Genomic DNA, 19,108 nt, shown 5'->3' with positions numbered 1-19,108 from the left:
AGATCCCCAATAGCCAATGTAATCTTGAAAAAGAAAAACAAAACTGGAGGCATCACAATTCCAGACTCCAAGTCATATTACAAAGCTCTGGTAATCAAAATAATATGGTACTGGCACAAAAACAACACAGATCAATGAAACAGAATAGGAAACCCAGAAATAAACTCATATTAAATAGTCAATTAATCTTTGACAAAGCAGGAAGGAATATGCAATGGGAAAAAGACAATCTCTTCAACAAGTGATGTTGGGAAGACTGGGCAGCTCCATACAAAAGAATGAAACTGGACCCCTTTCTTACACCATACACGAAAATAAAACTGATTAAAGACCTAAATGTGAGATCTAAAACCATAAAAATCCTAGAAGAGAGCATACACAGTAATTTCTCTAACATCGGCCCTAGAAACATTTTTGCATTTATGCCTCCAGAGGCAAGGGAAACAAGAGGAAAAATAAACTATTGGGATTGTGTCAAAATAAAAAGCTTCTGCATAGCAAAGGAAACCACCAACAAAACTAAAAGACAACCTACTGAGGGGAGAAGATACTTATAGATGACATATCCACTAAAGGATATATATTATAGAATTGGATACAAATTATATAAAGAACTTATACAATTCCAAACTCAAAAAACAAATAATCCAATTAAGAAATGGGCAGGAAACATGAACTGACATTTCTCCAAAGAAGATGTAAAAATGACCAAAAGACACATGAAAAGAGGCTTAACATTACTCATCATCAGAGAAATGCAAGTCAAAGACCACAATGGGATATTACCTTACTCCAGTCAGAATGGTTAAAATAGACACAAGAGGCAGTGTTGGCAAGAATGTGGAGAAATGGGAACGCTTGTGCTCTATTGGTGGGAATGTAAACTGGTGCAGCCACTGTGGAAGACAGTATGTAGGTTCCTCAAAAAATTAAAAATAGAACTACCCACGATCCAGGAATTGCACTCATGAATCTTTATCCCAAAAATACAGAACTCTAATTCAAAAGTATACATGCACCTGTATGTTTATTGCAGCATTATTTACAATAGCCATGTTATGGAAGCAGCCTAAGTATTCATTGATAGATGAATGGATACACTTGATCTTAGCCAAAAGCCTGAGAAGCGATTGATAGATGAATGGTTAAAGAAGAGGTGGTGTACACACACACACACACACACACACACACACACACACAGGAATATTACCCAGTCATAAAAAGGGACAACATCTTGCCATTTGTAACAACATGGATGGATCTGCAGAGTATAATGCTAAGCAAAATAAGCCAGTCAGAAAAAGACAAATACTACATGATTTCACTCATATGTGGAATTTAAGAAACAAAACAAACAAAAGAAAAAAGAAAAAAGGACATAAACCAAAAAACACACTCTTAAGTATAGAGAACAGATGGCTTCCAGAGGAAAGTTTGGGGGGTGGGCGGCAGGTGAAACAGGTGAAGGGGACTAAGAATACATTTATCTTGATGAGCACTGAGTAATGCATGGAATTGCTGAATCACTGTATCGTACACTTGAAGTGAATAAGAACACTGTACGATAACTACAGTGGGATTAAAACAACAACAAAAACAGAGGCAAAAACACACCCTTACCTGTAGTTTTCCCAGATTTTGGAGGTCCCAGAATCATAATCCTAATGGGCACAGCAGGCTTAGGTTTGGGTTGGCGGATATATTTGATTGGGTTCTTCATAAATTTTTCTTTAGTTTCCTTACTAGATAAAAAATAAATATACTGACGATGGATTACAGCATGGACTGGATTCTCTGAAGTTTCAACTGGTTTGATGGTCTCTCCTTCGCTTAGCTGCAGTATGTACACAATTGAATTAAATTCAGGTTTAAGTTATTCAGCATTTCCCCCAAATACATTTGAACAAATTTGTAAAATAAAATCTTTCTTACGCTACGTAAGAAAACTAATTGTAGCCAAATATTATTAGTAAAGACTTTACTTATTCTTTATAAAGAATAAACTATTTTACACCCACATGCTGTTGATGAAATCTCAACTAGCTTTCAGCTTATGACAATTTTAGTTCTCTTACTTCCTTTATAATGTATTTAGTGTGTTTTTGTCAAAGACTGGAAAGTGTATATTCATGCGCCAGTTTAACCTCACAGACAGGTCCGTTCCTAAGGGGGTGTTATGGATGGAAATGTATTCCCTCCACTCCATAGGTTGAAGCCCTAATCCCCAAAGTGACTGTGTCTGGAGATAGGGCCCTTAAAGAGATCGTAAGTGTGGGGCCCTATCCAGTAAGACTGGTGTCCTTATATGAAGAGGAAGAGACACCAGGAGTGCATAAGCATGGAGGAAAGGTCATGTGTGGACATAGTGAGAAAGTGATCATCTGCAAGCCAGGAAGAGAGGTCTCACCAGAAAACTGTCCCCGATGACACTTAGATCTTGGATTTCCAGCCTTAGAACTGTGAGAAAATAAATTTCTGTTGTTTGAACCACCGTGTCTGTGGTACTTTGTTCTGGCAACCTGAGTACACTACTACAGGCAGGATCCTGGGTTATCTTTAGGGGAGTACTGGCAGGACAGATCCCACAGGCTTCTTATCCACATTTTATATAGGCAAATCCCACTCACATAAACATCAAGAGCAGTCAAAAAGGGAAAAAAATACCTAAAAGGCTGTTTAAGGTCTAGGTGGGGAATGGAGTGGGAGGAATGGTCTCATATTTGCATTAGGTCAAGATGAGAACTGGGTAATTGATTGATCTTAGGTTTGGATATCTTTTTTTTTTAGAGCATCAGATGGCCAAGTATCAGCCCATACTTGACAAAGGAGGTGTGAAGCAGTATATTTCAACATTGCTCCTTTACCAGAGCTACACCAAGACAGTTGTCACAGGTCAATGGTATTGTCTACATCAACATTTTTGTGCTGGAGTAAATGCTAGGTATATGAAGAAACACAGGGGTGGCATGGGCACGTCTGCTCTATGTCTTGTATTTGGTTAAAGCAAAAAAAGCTGAAAGTCTAATGATTCCATTTTAAATTCTCAAACGGAGAGTCCTTAAGGTAGTTTCTGTTGTTACTCAAAATACCTAGCATGTATCCTTTCTCCTCTGTAGGTCAGATTACACATAGTGTCATCAAATCAGAAATATCAAGCTTGGCTCAGTTAGTTAAGGGGCTGACTTGAGCTTAGGTCATGACCTCAGGGTCCTGGGATCAAGCCCCACATCAGGCTCCCTCCTGAGCTGGGGGGTGGGAGGGTCTGTTTCTTCCTCTCTCTGCCCTTCCCCACCCCTCATGCTCTCTCTCTCTCTATCCTCCAAATAAATAAAATCTTAAAAAAAAAAAACCCAAAAAACTGTCAGGCTCCCAAAAAGATTCAAAAAGCCCTGAAAAATGCTTATTTAAATGCTTAAACCCTTCTTAGGACCATGTGCTCCTTTCTCCACAGGCATTTTTGTGTGGTCCTGTCATGTTTGGACATAAGTCCTTTCTCCCTAAATATGGTTCTGACTTTGTCTTCTTCCTCCCCTTTCTTTCTTGTCTCAGAGAGAAGGGCATGACTATCTTTCAAAAGCTTTCTAGGTGATTCTAATACACGCTTAACTCTATCTAATTCTCTATGGAGGGCACTCTATTCCAGCATGATATTTGAAAATGTTTCTCTTGACATCCTACGGCTAAGATAAAGAAGATGGCACAATTAAGTAGAACTGAAATTGATTGTGTCAATATCAACCAAGAAGGAGGTTTCAAGTAAATGCACAAGGCTCCATTTTGGATCCCATCTTCCAAAATACTTTTTATCCGCGACCAATACCAGTAATACATATTAATAACAGCTGTAAGTTTTACTGAGCACTTATAAAAAGCCAAACACTGTTGCAAGCACTTGACAATAATTAACTCAATTAATCATTGTAACAATATTGTAAGGTAGGGACTCTTCTTATTCCCATTATGCAAGTGAAATGACTCTGAGAGGTTAAGTAATTTTGTCCAAGGTCACTCATCTAATAAGTAGTGGTTTTGAACCTAGGCAGTCTGGCTCCAGAGGCCATAATCTTTTCCATGTTTTTTGATTGTCCTTATAACACTTAATATTATCTCTCAAGAACATATTTGTTTGTTTACTTATTGCCTATCCTCCCTCCCAATCCAACTAGAATATAAACTGGAAGACAAAAGAAACATTGTCCGTTTTGTTCACTATAGTATTTCCAGGGACTAGATCGGTGACTAGCATATTCTTGGTTGAGATTTGTTGAAAATCATCCCACGTTCGAGGTTACTGAATTCTACCTGGATTAAATCTGTTTGTCTGCATTGCATAAAAATATGGTCCTTAGAAATGCTTGTTATGAACATCAATGCCACATTTTGTGTTGTGTCTCACACTTTCCAGAGGACTTTATAATCATGTATTTGATCACAGTGGCCTGATGGCATGATTCTTTCATCTTAAAGGTAAGGAGCCAAGCAGGGTCTTAGAATAGAACTAGGTCTTTGTGCAGGGTCTGAGACCCTGGGTCCAGTAAAGAATCAAAGAGATTAAATTACTTACCTAAAATTAGGTGGCAAATTAGTATCAGGGCTCAGCCCTTTAGATGTGTAATTTGAAAATATTTCTACTACCCATCTTCAGCTACAAAGTTAAAACCAAGTTGGAATTGTGTTATCTCTACAGAAGTAGATGGAATAAATTAAACCCTTTGATCACGTTCCACACTTCAGAAAGATAAAACAATCACATATTTTTATAGCAAGGTAGGAGTACTGTATAATGCTTTTGAAACTATCCTCTGTCTTCTTCTTCTTAGACATACTTAAAAATATAAAAGAAAGAACATGGCTTTTAGGTGCATTTGGTGCATTACCTTTACAGGGTCCCAGTAGCCAAATGCGCTTATATACTTATAGGTATAGCTGAGCATTTTCTGGGCAAGGTGTGATGTTATTGGATAACATTTTTCAAAAATGCTTTCACGATTCTCCACCAGTGGTTGCAGTTTCATATTCATATTATACTGTACAATGTGGATTTTCCTAGCTCCATTGATGAGAATTATTGGTATCAAAAGCTTCTCAAATTCATCCTGATGAAAAAAAGTAATATAATCAAATATTTTTAATGGGATGAAGTCCAGTCACAGCACATAGACATTGCTGGTGACAGAAAGCTTCGGTCAAAAAAAAAAAAACAAATACTTTTCAGTTTCTAAGTGGCTGCATATTGGCAGTTAGAACTTTTTTTTTTTTTTTAAGATTTTATTTATTTATTTGACAGAGAGAGAGAGAGAGAGAGAGAGAACACAAGCAGGGGGAGTAGGAGAGGGAGAAGCAAGGCTGAGTAGGCAGCCCTATGCAGGGCTCGATCCCAGGACCCTGGGATCATGATCTGAGCTGAAGGCAGACGCTTAATGATTGAGTCACCCAGGTCCCCGGCAGCTAAGACTTTTGACTCTATGTGGCTTCCATATTGCCCTTGATTTATTAATTTGTTTTCATAATTGCAAGGGGTGCTGGCAAAAGGGAAGCAAACCCTAAAACACACATTTCTTTCAAAATGTCAAAAAGAAACCAAGACATAAACCAAATATTTGTTCCATTCTCAAATGTTACATTTTGGATTGTGAACAGTGAAGGAAGAGTAATAACCTGGACTGCTTGTAAATTACTCATATCTGCTTCAAATTTTTCTCCCAGTTCACCTCGCAGGCGCTCAAGTGCCTCGACCTCCTGTTCTTCGTCTTCCTCACTCATCACTTCCTCGTCTTTTGGAAATTCATCTTCCAGGATGTTCTCAATATCATCTTCATCTTCTTCAGGCTCTTCTTCACTGAAATCTTCATCTTCTTTGCCAACCTAAGGAAGGACATGTTCTCTTTTATACATATATAAAACACACAACAAATGACTCTGCTAACTAATCCTTTGGAATATTCTGTGTCACTGGCTGTTGGTTGGTATGACATGGCAACATTCCTTTAGTGACACAGTAAAACATTAAATATCTGGCACCCAGAAATTTAATCCTTTCAAGACTCCGACACCATACTGATCCCGTAGTAAATACATAAGCAAGATAATAAATGTTACTTATGCCTATGGGCTGTAATTAAGTTGCGTTTGTTTGTTTAGAGTTTTTATCTTAATTCCAGTTAATTTACATAGGTTATATGAGGTTCCGGTGTACAGTACAGTGATTCAACAATTCCATACATCACCTGGTGTTCATCACAGGTGTGCTCCTTAGTCCCCATCATCTGATGAGCCAACCCCTCCCCCCCACCTCCAAAACTGGTAACCATCAATTTGTTCTCTATAATCAAGAGTCTGAAAAAAAAAAAAAAGAGTCTGGTTTTTCTTCTTCTTCCCCTCACCTCCCCCGGTGGTTGATAGCTTCACTGCTATCGAGGTGGGGGGCTCAGGAGTTCTTGGTGGGGCACTGGCTTCCTCTTCCCCTTCACAGGCTTCTGGTGCTCAGGATGGCACCGGCTCTGCAAATGGCAGCCACGTGCGCGTCAGGGTGGTCCTTGGTTCTTGTGGCACGTGCCTGATGCTGCTGATGGTGGCCCACATGTTCTAGCTCATGGTAGTGCATTTTCACTGGCCAGATCTCTGCTTCCTGACCACCATCGTCAGCTTTTTTTTTTTTTTAATATTTTATTTATTTAATTGACAGAGAAAGAGAGAAATAGAGAGAGATCACAAGTAGGCAGAGGGGCAGGCAGAGAGAGATGGGGGAGCAGACTCCCTGCTGAGCAGAGAGCCCGATGCGGGGCTCGATCCCAGGACCCTGAGATCATGACCTGAGATCATGACCTGAGCCAAAGGCAGAGGCTTTAACCCACTGAGACACCCAGGCGCCCCCCATCGTCAGCTTTTTGCAGTGGGCGGGTGGCTTCACACCCACAGGCTTGCAGTGAAGCAGGCCGTTTGGTGGAAGGAGTTGTGAACCTTCAGGTTATTGGGCTGGGCGCTGTGTGTCTGCTTGCTCCTCTCCATCAGGAAGCTGGAGCGGTTCCACAGGACCATCCGTTGCAGGTGGGTGGACAGGGCGCCTCTCACTACCGCCATGGAAGTCGAAAAGCACAAGAGTCTCTTTCTTGATTTGTCTCTTTTTTTTTCTTTGCTTGTTTGTTTTGTTTCTTGAATTCCATGTGAGTGAACTCTTATGGCATTTATCTTTCTCTGACTGACTTATTTCACTTAGCATAATACCCTCTCACTCCATCCATGAAAACCAAGTCCTCAATAGCCTTCAATTACAGCATTTAATAAAATTCAAAGAGAATAAACCATGCACTAGCTGTGTTAGCTCGGACAAGATCAGTTTCCTCATCGGTAAAATAGGAATAATAAAAGTACCTATCCCACAGGGATGGTGGGAGCATTAAATTATTTAATACATGCAAAGCCCTTCTCTTAGAGAAGTCTTGGGCAGATAGGAACCATGAAATGATAGCTATTAATGCTATTATTGTGGCATCATCGCTATTATTTGTTACTTTGTATAAAGCACTTTACTAACAGAACAGTATGTGCCCTTTAGGGTTTATAGCGGATCTGAAGAAAGAAGAATAATACACAAATGATTCTTAAAGGCCACAGCAGGTTATTGGCACTAAGTGGTGCTGTATAGGCTTTAATATTTATCCTCCTGCACCGACTCCACACTCTTCTCCCTGAAGTATTCCTTGTATCACTTGGAGCACTGCCTTCTGGTTGGAAACCTAGAAGGTCTCTTCATTCCTTGCTCTGCATCATTGCTCACCCAGTATCCGAGGACCATAATCCTAAAAATTGCCTTAGACTGTCCTTTCCAGTACTTATCTCTTGCCTGCAATCTGGGGCTCAGCTCCCTGTTTCCTAATCTTTCTATGATTAGGCCCTGGTTCCTTTAAAGAGCATCTAGAGATGGGACTTGGCCTGGCAGGTACAAGGAGTAAGATGAGAGGATAATGTCCCTTCCTGCTCCGTGCCCAGGCTCCTCTCTCTCCAACAGGAGTTTGGCTATAGGGCGGTGCTTTTCAGTTCTTATTCTTTTTTTTATTTGAATTTTGAAACCACTTGGTTCTCTTACCCTTTTCCTTATACTTTGACCAAAAAAAAAAGAAAAAAAAAATCCTGAGATTTGATTTTCTAAGGAAGTACAGAAGTATCATTGGAAGTACGGTGGGATGAATCCACACTACAAACTAGGGGCATCTCAGTTCTAAATGAACTTGTACCTCCTCTCTTGGTTCTACTTAATATCTCTTCCAATTTTTTGTTAATTAAAAAAACCATATCAGTTTAAAAATTCATTTTTGGGGCCACCTGGGTGGCTCAGTGGGTTAAAGCCTCTGCCTTCAGCTCAGGTCATGATCTCAGGGTCCTGGGATTGAGTCCCGCATCAGGCTCTCTGTTCAGCAGGGAGCCTGCTTCCTCCTCTCTCTCTGCCTGTTTCTCTGCCTACTTGTGATCTCTGTCTGTCAAATAAATAAATAAAATCTTTAAAAAAAATTCATTTTGGGGTGCCCTGGGTGGCTCAATTGGTTGAGCACCCAACTCTTTTTTTTTTTCTTTTCAAAGATTTTACTTATTTATTTGACAGAGTGATAGAGAGAGAGAGTTTAAGTAGGCGGAGTAGCAGGCAGGAGGAGAGGGAGTAGCAGGCTCTCCACTGAGCAAGGAGCCTGATGTGGAGCTCGATCCCAGGACCCTGGTATCATGACCTTAGCTGAAGGCAGACACTTAACCGACCCAGCCACCCAGGTGCCCCCAGCACCCAACACTTGATTTCAGCTCAGGTCATGATCTCAGGGCCATGGGATTGAGTCCCAAGTCAGGCTCTGCACTCAGTGTGGAATTTGCTGGAAATTCTCTCCCTCCCCACCATTTCTCTCTAAAATAAAAAAAAATTTTTTAAATATGAAAAAATAAAAATAGATTCATTTTTGCTAAAAGGATAGAGTTATACAGTATTATATAGGGTAAAAAAAAAAATTCCCTTCACACTCCCATCTCTATTTCCACTTTTCTACCTAGAAAAAATTTTGGTTAACAATTTGGTTAAGATCCTTTTAGATGTTTACAACTCCAGACACTCCACACACAAAATTATATTTTACAAATAAATGGGATCGTTCTATATTGTACAACTTGTTTTTTAAAAAAGACAATTTAGCAGTGCATTTAAATTTCCTTCCATATAAAAACATACATCTCATTATTCTCATTTAGCCATTCTTGCATTTAAAAAATGTTTTCTTTGCTTTTTTTTTTTTTTTTTTTAAGATTCGCTTATTTATTTGAGAGAGAGAGAGTGAATCAAGTGCATGGAGTTGGGGGGAGGGGTAGAGGGAGATGGAGAGAGAAACTCTAAGCAGCATCTAGGCGGAGCTGAGCACGTGGAGCCCAATGTGCGGCTTGATCTCAAGACCCCAAGATTATGACCTCCGTTGATACCAAGAGTCAGAGGCTCAACTGACTGCGCTACCCAGGCGTCCCCCCCCCCCCCGCCCCTTTTTTGGCTGTTCTACGGAAACCAGTTTAGGAACTAACAAAGTAAATAGTGAAAGGTAGCCTTTTTGGACACCTGTGATGTTTGTTTCCTCTCTCGTACTAGGGAGGCTGAGGAATTCAGCTAACTTACATTTCTCTTTTCCTTCTCTTCGGCCTCTTCCCCAGTGTTAGTCTTATTTTTAGTTCCATAATTTTATAACTGAGTGCTGACAAATTTATTTTTTTATTTTTAATTTTTTAAAGATTTTATTTATTTATTTGACAGAGAGAGAGAGAGAGAGCACAAGCAAGGGGAGCTGCAGGAAGAGAGACAGGGAGAAGGAAGCTCCCCCCTGAGCAGAGAGCTGGGCAAGGGCTCATGGACTCTACTTGTTGCTCAATCCCAGGACCCTAGGATCAAGACCTGAGCCAAAGGCAGACGCTTAACTGACTGAACCACCCAGGGGCCCCTGAGTTACCATTTTTAGATGTGTGTTTTGATTCCCCACAATTCAAGAGAATGTCCTTACCCTTCTCTTCACTTTTCCCTCTCTTTAGTTTCCAAATTTTTGTCTCCAATAGGTCTACATTTACATTTGTCTGTAACTGTACCTTAGTATTTAGTATTTCATGTAGAAATTGATTCTAAGAATTGAAAGTAAACAGTGTTTGATTGATTCTAAAAATTGAAACCCTATAAACAGCACCAGTCATATTTTAATTACATAATCCTTATTCACTACAGCAGGGATACAACCCTCTATCAACAAATGTGTATCCTCTGAAGTATCAAGGTCAAACACTGTATTTTCTTATTATGCAAAATCATGCATTTTAATCTTCCCTGTATGTGGCTAATGGTTTTTTTTTGGTCTTTCACCTACTCATATTTCTGGTTTTGTCTTGTTTTTTTATATGGAAGAACCATTATTCACAAAATCAATTGGCTACTTTTTTAAAGAAGAATATATAAAAGTCTAATTTTCAAAGAACTTAAATATCTAAAAGTGTTTCTATTTCATCCTCATACATTATAAATAATCCAAAATAATTTTTACTCAGAATTTTGAAAACATTGTCTTTGTCTCCAGTACTTTGGTGAGAAGTCTGACACAAATCTTATCCACATTCCTTTGTAGGTATCTTTTCTTCATTTTAGAAATGCTTAAAATCTCTTTATAATGAGCACTCTTAAATTTCATGAGGAAGTAGCTAATGTACATCTCTTTTAATTTGTTCTAGTGGATATTCATTGAGCCCTTTGAATTTGAAGATCCTCTGCTTTCTTCAATATTTTGAACATTTCTTTCAATATTTTTAAGATTATTTCCTCTTTTATTTTCTCTCCTTTCATTATTTATTTATTTATTTTTTTGGAACGCGTATTGGATGTTGATCCTCCTGGATTGATGCCACATATCTCTAATTTTTTCTTTCATGTTTTCTATCTCTTATATTTTTGTTCTATATTTGAGAAACTTTGACTTTTCTCATCTTTTTATTCAATTTTCAACTAATTTACATTATATATTTTAGCTTCTATGAACTCTTTTTTCTCTCTGATTTTTCAAAACATCCTGTTTTTGTTTTCTGGATAAAAGTTCTTGAATTTTCTGAGAAAGACTGAAATTTTTTTTTTAATGTTTAGTAAGGTTTTCTGAACTGCCTATTCATTTTAGGCTCAATTGTTCTGTTTGCTCATCTTGTTGCTCCTTAGTATTGATAATCTTTCTCAAGTATATGGTAATCCTTGGTTTTTCATTGATTTTTATGAATGGAGGACCAAGTTGGTTAATTGGTCTGCAAGTTCTGGGTATTTGAACAGGGCAGGTTGTATTGTGCTTCCATTTGAATGAGCTATGAGAATGAGACGAGGCAGGCAGGATAGATCTTGTTTCAAATGATGGGAGGGCACTATCCAACATTCTGTGGCACCTATTATCTTCAAGATGGATTATTTAATTACTTTAGAAATTATTTTCCTTTTCTTCTTCATGGGGGCAAATGTCATTGTTAATAAAGAGCTGTGGTGGCCACCTTAAATAATTTTTGTGCAATTATCTTTCCTGGACTTTTTAGATAAATCAAATTATAGGCACATAAGGAGTTCTATCCTTACAGAACTTTTCAACATGTATGTTGTTTTTTTCTTATTATATTTCTTTTGCTGGTTCCTTAAATACAATGTTGAATTTTTTAAAGGTTAATATCCTAAAAATATCCACAGGTTAATTCTTCTTAGAAAAAAAAATTTTATTTTTTCATAAATGGTAATTTGATCTTTTGAAACCATGTTGCTTTTTCCTTTTTCTGATGTATTACACTTTTTAGGCCTTATGTTAGTTGATACATATTCTAAAATTCTAGGTCTCAGAGACCTGCCTCCAGTATGAAGGAATAAGTTAATTTAGTCTCTAATAGATAACCGCCATAAACCATGAACAGTACACCTCCCCCGCACACACACACACACACACAGACACTTTATCTCACTCATTTAAGGGACTCAAGAGTAAACAAAGGCAGATTTTGGAAACAGTAAAAATTAGAAGGGAACATTTGGTTTAGGATGAGTTCTCTAATTTTGTGCATTTGCTAAGAGGGCAGCTTCTGTTACAGTGGTGCTGGCATAGGGTGACTAAAACTCTGATAGGGAGCTTGGTGGCTTTCCGGCTGGGGCAACCAGGGGAAGGAGACACAACCAGGGCACTGGAGAGTGAGTGTAAACTTCAGATTTGAGAGAACCAGGTAAGGAAACCACATATTTAGTTTGTAAAGACTGTCCATGTCTCTGAATCACATATGGGCTGTTTGGGAACAGTATCAATTGAACTGCCACCACTGCCCACATGACAGACTTTGCAGGTTTGGTCTTACCAAGTAAACTGCCTGCTGAAACAAAAACACCAGGTATATAACAGAATTCAGAATCTCCAGAACATAACATTCATAATTCTAGGATATAAACCAAAATTATTCAAAATATAAAGGATTATGAGACATGACCCATTCTCATAAGAAAAGATATTATTAAATACCCACTCTGGGTATTAGAGTTACCAAACAAGAACTTTAGAGCAGTTGTTATCTCTATGACTAATGAGGAAAAGGAAAATACATGAATAGATAGGAAATCCCAGGAGGGAAATAAAAAATACAAAAACAAATCAAATGGAAATTTTAGAAAAAAGAATTATAGCATTTGAAATTATAAGATAATAGATGGGTTTAACAGACTGGAGATGACAGGGGGAAGGACCAGTGAACTTGAAAATAAATCAAAGGAAATTATCAAAGTTAAAGAAGAGAGAGAAAAAGACTGAAAAAGTTAATAGCCCCAAGATCATGTGGAACGATAGTGAATGATCTATGTGAAATTGATTTTCAGAAGGAGACAGAGAGCAAACAGAGCAGGAAAGATATTTGAAGAAATAATGTCCAAAGTTCTCCCAATTTAGCAAAAGACCATACATTTACAGATTAAAGAAGCTTAGTGAAACCCAAACTAGATAAAATGAACAAAATGACATGCAGGCATATCACAAACTATTGAAAAGCAAAGATACAGAGAAAATCATGAAAACAGTCGAGAAAAATTATACAAGAAAACAATTCAAATGACCACATTCTTCTCATCCCTCTGGTTCCCATCAACCACAGAATGAAGAGCTACAGAAATGGTAAGTATCTGGATAAATGTAAAAGACTTATTTTTCCTCTTAAAAATTTTAAGATATATGTGACTGTTTAAAACAAAAACTGCAATTTTTTTCTCATGGAGTTTATGATAAATTTGGCTGTAAAACAAGTAACTAGAGCATAAAGGGTGTTAGTGGAGCAGGGTAGGATGTATATGGACTTCTGTAGTCACGGGCTTCTTTAATTACATGGAATGATACTGACTCAAAGTAGAGTGGGAAAAGCTAAGCGTGTACAGAGCAACCACTATAAAACAGTACACAGAGGTATAACTTAAAAGCCAATAGATAAATAAAATGGGTTTCTATAGTACATTCAAACAGTCCCAGAGATGGCTGGAAAGGGAAAAGAGAAAATAAAGAGGATAAACAGAAAACAAAACCCACCGTCTCACAGAAATAGGACTAGATTTGGAGTAAGCGCTCTTGTAACTTTCTCTCAGTAGGGGAAGGGAAGGGCAAGGCTGGTTTGTGGAAGTTTATGCCAGGAGGGCGATGGAGATTACACTCAGAATGCTTACAACTAGGGAAGAATGACATAGGAAGAAATGGAAAGAGGAAAGTGCAAGACTTGTCGGAGTTCTAAGGCTTCCCAATACAGATGCACGTTAAGCAGATACTAGATTCCCTTACTATACCTGGTTACCTTCTAAATGTGGATGTTTGGAGACACTATTCCAAACCATTTGTTTTTCAAACCTTGAAACTCAATCCAAGGGAGATGAGTCGGGGTCAGGGAAGGGGGTGGTGGTCGGGAATGTGTGAAACAGGTGATGAGGATTAAGGAATGCACTTGCCATGAGCTCTGGGTGTGGCGTGCAAGGGTTCAATCACTATACTGTACACTTAAAACTAATACTATACTGTATGTTAACTAACTGGAATTTAAATAAAATCTTAAAAAAAACCCAACTCAGTCCCCAAACTGTACACCCTATACACACCTTTGCCTTCCGTTCCCTCCCAAAGAGCTCTCTGCACATAGACCTTTGGGTTTATATATTTTATCTTCTCCCTAGAAGGCCTCAAGGATGGTCTTGGCCTGGTGCTTGCTTCTGAACCTTGTTTTAACTTCATTCGGACCCTGACTTTGGATTACCCTTAGTACTCAGGGTATATATCTCTATTAACTATTCACCTGGATATGGTCGGTCCCTCACAATTCTGCTCATTTACGTCTGACTCTGTGTCCTGGCTCTTTCTGGCTTTTTCCTGTGGATGGCTACTCACAATTCAGTCAAAGAGACTGAGGCACCAGAGAAGGAGCCAGTGAACAGGAAGAAAGCCAGGATTCTGGAGCGAGGACCAGGACCAGGAGTAGAAGGGAGGCCTCTGAGGAACTGGAGAGTATGGAAACCAAATCTCTATACAAAGCGGCTGAATTATAGATTATTCTTGAGTCACACTTGGAGACTAAAATTCCACAAGATGGCGACATTTTCCTACAAAATTAATGTGAGCAGCTTTCCCCCACTCTCCCAGACTGAAGTAATTTCTAACGTTAAAAATGTATTATCTGATGCAAAAATATCAGACAGTGAGGGCAATGACTTTTGGTAAGGAGGAGAAGACAAACCTGGGAAGGGCTTTATTAGCATATGGTTTCCCAATTCGTTGTCATGTCAAGGTGAGTCATGGAGCTGCACATTCTGTACAAAAGGCAAATGGTGAAAAGGCCTCAGGGTCTGTTCCTGAAAGTAGGTTCCAAGGTCTATGTAGAGTCAGAATGGATTTGAGTCAGGATGTCCCATTAACTGACTATGCAATCTCATTGGGTGAGCCTTGAGATGTTACACGTGTTTAGTTTTTCTTTGTCTGAGGCAGTAGCAGGACATACCATAAAATTCTCATCAAAGAAGTTAAGAAAATCCATACACAGTATTCATCTTTGATTCATTAAGAATTTCAAGAACTTTCTTCCCAATGTCAGTTTGTATAAATTAATTGTGTGGGGATATATAGCCAATTTTGTCAACGAGTAAGTCTTAGGAGAGCTAACTCATAAAAACCTACTTAATTGATAAGATAGAATATCAAATTTTTGAATGAAAATTAGTAAAAAAAATCCCATCACTCTAATATTAACAGATAGAAAAACTATAAATTAAGAACATCTAAAATTTATCCTGAAAAAGGATTCTCTTAAGAAAAAGCAGGTTTGGGGCACCTGGGTGGCTCAGTGGGTTAAAGCCTCTGCCTTCGGCTCAGGTCATGATCTCAGGGTCCTGGGATCAAGTCCCGCATCGGGCTCTCTGCTCAGCAGGGAGCCTGCTTCCTCCTCTCTCTCTCTGCCTGCCTCTCTGCCTACTTGTGATCTGTCTCTGTCAAATAAATAAATAAAATCTTTAAAAAAAAAAAAAGAAAAAGCAGGTTTCCTGGGGTTCTGGGATCGAGCCCCGCATCGGGCTCTCTGCTCAGCAGGGGGCCTGCTTCCCCTTTTCTCTCTGCCTGGCTCTCTGCCTACTTATGATCTCTCTCTCTCTCTCTGCCAAATAAAAAATGAAATGAGCATAGCTGTTGCAAGTAAAACAATCACTTAAAAAGCATTAGTCTGTTTGAAAATGTATATATATGTATATATATAATGACATGTGTATGTTACTCTGGAAGTTTATATAATATATAGTTATATAAATACACCTCCCCCACACCCACACACTCACATATGTAATTGCTTGACTTCCTTTGTTCTTACAGCTCTCTCAATATGTCTATTAATATAATTTAAGCTATTGTTCTTAAAAACAAGGTATACATCTTTCCTGCATAAAAGAATTATAGTCTAGGTTTTCATGTCTTTTATATAAATTATCTCGGCTATATGACTTTTTAAAAAAGATTTTGTTTATTTTTTTGACAGAGAGAGAGACAGTGAGAGAGGAAACACAAATAGGGAGAGTGGGAGGGGGAGAGGCGGACTCCCCACTGGGCGGGGAGCCAGATGTGGGGCTCAGGATCATGACCTGAGCTGAAGGCAGACACTTGATGACTGAGCCACCCAGGTGCCCTCAGCTACATACAAAAAGAAAGAAAGAAAGAAAGAAAGAAAGAAAGAAAGAAAGAAAGAGCGAGCAGGTTTAACTAAAAAATAGCAAAAAGGAAAAATTAAAGTATTATTAATTCAGGAAACTAGATATTAATTTTTTTTCATTTTACAATTACAAAATTCTAGGTTCAGAGAGATTAAGAAACTTGCTCAAGGTTACACAATAGCAACAAAACAACTGTTGAGTCCCTACCATGTGTCAGGACTATGTTAGGCACTGGGAAGCTAGTAGTGAACAGAGTCAGCAAGAACTAGAGAAAGAATAGTCTAGTTCAGCTCAACCCCAAAGTCTGGACTTTTTCAGTAATATGTTGCTGAGACATGTGGGGTGATTCCCTTTTTTTTTTTTTTTTAAGATTTCATTTATTTATTTGAGAGAGAGGGAGAGAGAGAGAGCGAGCACAAGCAGGGGAGTAGCAGAGAGAGAGGGAGAAGCTCTCCCTCTGCAGGGAGCCTGATGAAGGGCTTGATCCCAGGATTCTGGGATCATGACCTGAACCAAAGGCAGACGCTAAGCCAACTGAGCCACCCAGGCACCCCTATTGGGGTGATTCTTAAGGGGACCACTAGGGATTCCCAAGGGCTAAAGGTAGTAATTATGCGTGAGCCCACGTTAGGATATCTGGATTGTTTTATTCTTTTAATCCTAAACATCAGCATGACCCCTTGAACAGAGTAGAATTTCAGAACATGTTGGTTCAGGGAATGAAGAGTAGAATGCAGCCAGAAACTTCTGTCCCTTCTGTTCATGGCTGAACGCCTAGTGTCAGGCATGCAGTGAGTGCTCCATTAAGCACTGATCCATTGCTGATGGATCAGTGAAGATCAAGGCCAATAATGGAGAGGAAGGTTCTTGTGCCTTAGAGGGCGCCAGATGGCTCTAGGTCTAATGGTTTTTGATTGGCTTTTGGTTGTAGGTATTTTGTTTGGACAAAGAAACAATTGTTCTGGCCCCTATTCTACAATGTTTGGACCCCCAGTTATGGTTGCTGTGTATCAGCAGTCCTCTGTACTTAGTCCAGCACATCCATTCAGGGGGAGACATGGTTCCGTGGGCAGCAAGTCCTCTATTTCCTGGGATTCCTCTTCTCTCCTTCCCCTTGTTGGGTTGAACGTTTTTATATGATTGGAAATCAGATCACAGGAGAATCAGTTTTGAAAAGATGATACAGGGTACTTTATGCCAGAAGGAAATGGCAGAAGGCAGGAACCCTCTTACTGTTTGCCTTGTTTACAGGGGTTACGTGTAAACTGACTGCATAAATATGAGCCTCCAGTAAATTCTTAGAACTAGCATGTCTAGTCACATCTCTTTAAATTCTGCACCCCTGAGTAAGCTTGGCTGCAGCACTGGTGTCAGCGAGGTCATTTCGGGATCAACTCCTCTCCAAACAAAACAAAATTCATGATCTTCGAGGTTTATCTTTTTCAAGAATCAGCAGATGGAGAAAAGGAACTGTACTGAGTACCCTTGCACAATATATAAGTCTGAGAGTTCACAGGTTCTGCCTTGTTCCATTCTTTATCTCGACATAATCTTTACTTTAGGGCCAGCAAAGCTTCCCAGACTCCCTGTTTAGACCTCAATCCCAGACTCCCAGACTACCTCCCTGGGGGCATGGGCTGCAAGTGTGAAAGGCAGAAATTAAAATCCAAAATATACATAGTTTAATGTAGTACTATATTTTGAATTTGATTTTTTAGACTTCGGTGGTTTTCCTTCCTTTAAAAAAATGTTCATTTTTCTGATTGTAAAAATAATGAAGGGTCCTTGTAAGTAATTATGGAATATCAAAAATTATAAAGAAAAAAGTGATAATCTTACTACTTAGACATAAACTCTGTGTACTTCCTTCAAGACTTTTTCTAAACATCTTTTTAGTTTATGCTGTTGATATGTAAAAAATATATAGAATATATAAATATTATATTATGGATATCCTGCCTTTTTAAAAAAAGCAACCATTTTATTTACTTACCTCCACTTTATGTCTTTTTTCTCTCTCTGCTAGAAGTTCAGCCCTTCTTTTAGAAATCATATCATCCTGTCATAGAAAGAGACATTTAAACATTTTAATGGATAATGATTAAATTACTTCTTATGTATTAGTAAATATATTTTTTCCCAAAGTGGGAATAGCATTTGGAGGGAAGGATGGTAAACTTCCCAGAAAATCTTATGATGGTGGTAATTATGCTACTACATCCTTTACTTCTGGAACTTCTCATTAGCTGTTTCCTTCCAGCGAATAAACAGCACATGAGGACAGCCATTCTTTCTACAAACATTAGAACACCTTTTTGAATTTATTATTTATTTGTTTGGTTGGTAAAGAGGTGGATTATGTACATGGAGAAATAGGGAAGTATTTGGAAGCAATTTGTTGAAAATATTTGATAATCTTTTATCATACTAATAAAATACAGCCTAGCAACCTATTCAATAATTGAAGTCATAGTATTTCCCAGAGCTGGAGTTAATTGATTAGCTTATTTATTGACAAATAGCTCAGTGCTTCCAATCTTGGTTTTGTTTTTTTTGTTTTGTGTCATTTTTGGAACTATCACTAGTAATGAAATACATCTCCCTGTACCTTCCTCCTACCAACAGTAGTTCATTTCCTGTGGCCATTTGGAACACCTACAGGCTCTCTTCAGGATGAAAGCCCTTCACATTCTTTAATGCTGCTCTCATGTCCCATCTTTGCCTTCCTAGTTACAGATTTGAAAGCCTCAATCTTTAGTCTAGACCTATAGATTTGCCCTTTCAGGACATGTCTTATAAATGGAATGAAACACATAGTAGGTACTATTTTTTTTGACCTGGCTTCTTCCATTAAGCATAATGATTTTCATCCATGTTGTAGAGTGTTAT

The 19,108-nt window shown here is 38.6% G+C and overlaps 1 protein-coding gene across 1 annotated transcript in view; it reads right to left on the bottom strand.

Annotated features, from left to right (window-relative positions):
• The window catches only part of AK9 (adenylate kinase 9), a 119,598-nt gene that overhangs the window by 16,722 nt on the left and 83,768 nt on the right, over positions 1 to 19,108 (bottom strand). The window contains exons 28-31 of the mRNA XM_082731994.1: positions 18,213 to 18,278; positions 5,659 to 5,865; positions 4,878 to 5,096; positions 1,621 to 1,834 (exon numbers count right to left, since the gene is read on the bottom strand). Of these exons, the coding sequence (XP_082588120.1) occupies positions 1,621 to 1,834; positions 4,878 to 5,096; positions 5,659 to 5,865; positions 18,213 to 18,278 (706 nt within the window). The remainder of the gene's footprint in view (positions 1 to 1,620; positions 1,835 to 4,877; positions 5,097 to 5,658; positions 5,866 to 18,212; positions 18,279 to 19,108) is intronic.

The sequence above is a fragment of the Mustela nivalis genome (assembly GCF_964662115.1).
Source record: "Mustela nivalis genome assembly, chromosome: 5".
Taxonomy (NCBI): domain Eukaryota; kingdom Metazoa; phylum Chordata; class Mammalia; order Carnivora; family Mustelidae; genus Mustela; species Mustela nivalis.
This window is presented reverse-complemented; position numbering and strand designations above follow the sequence as displayed.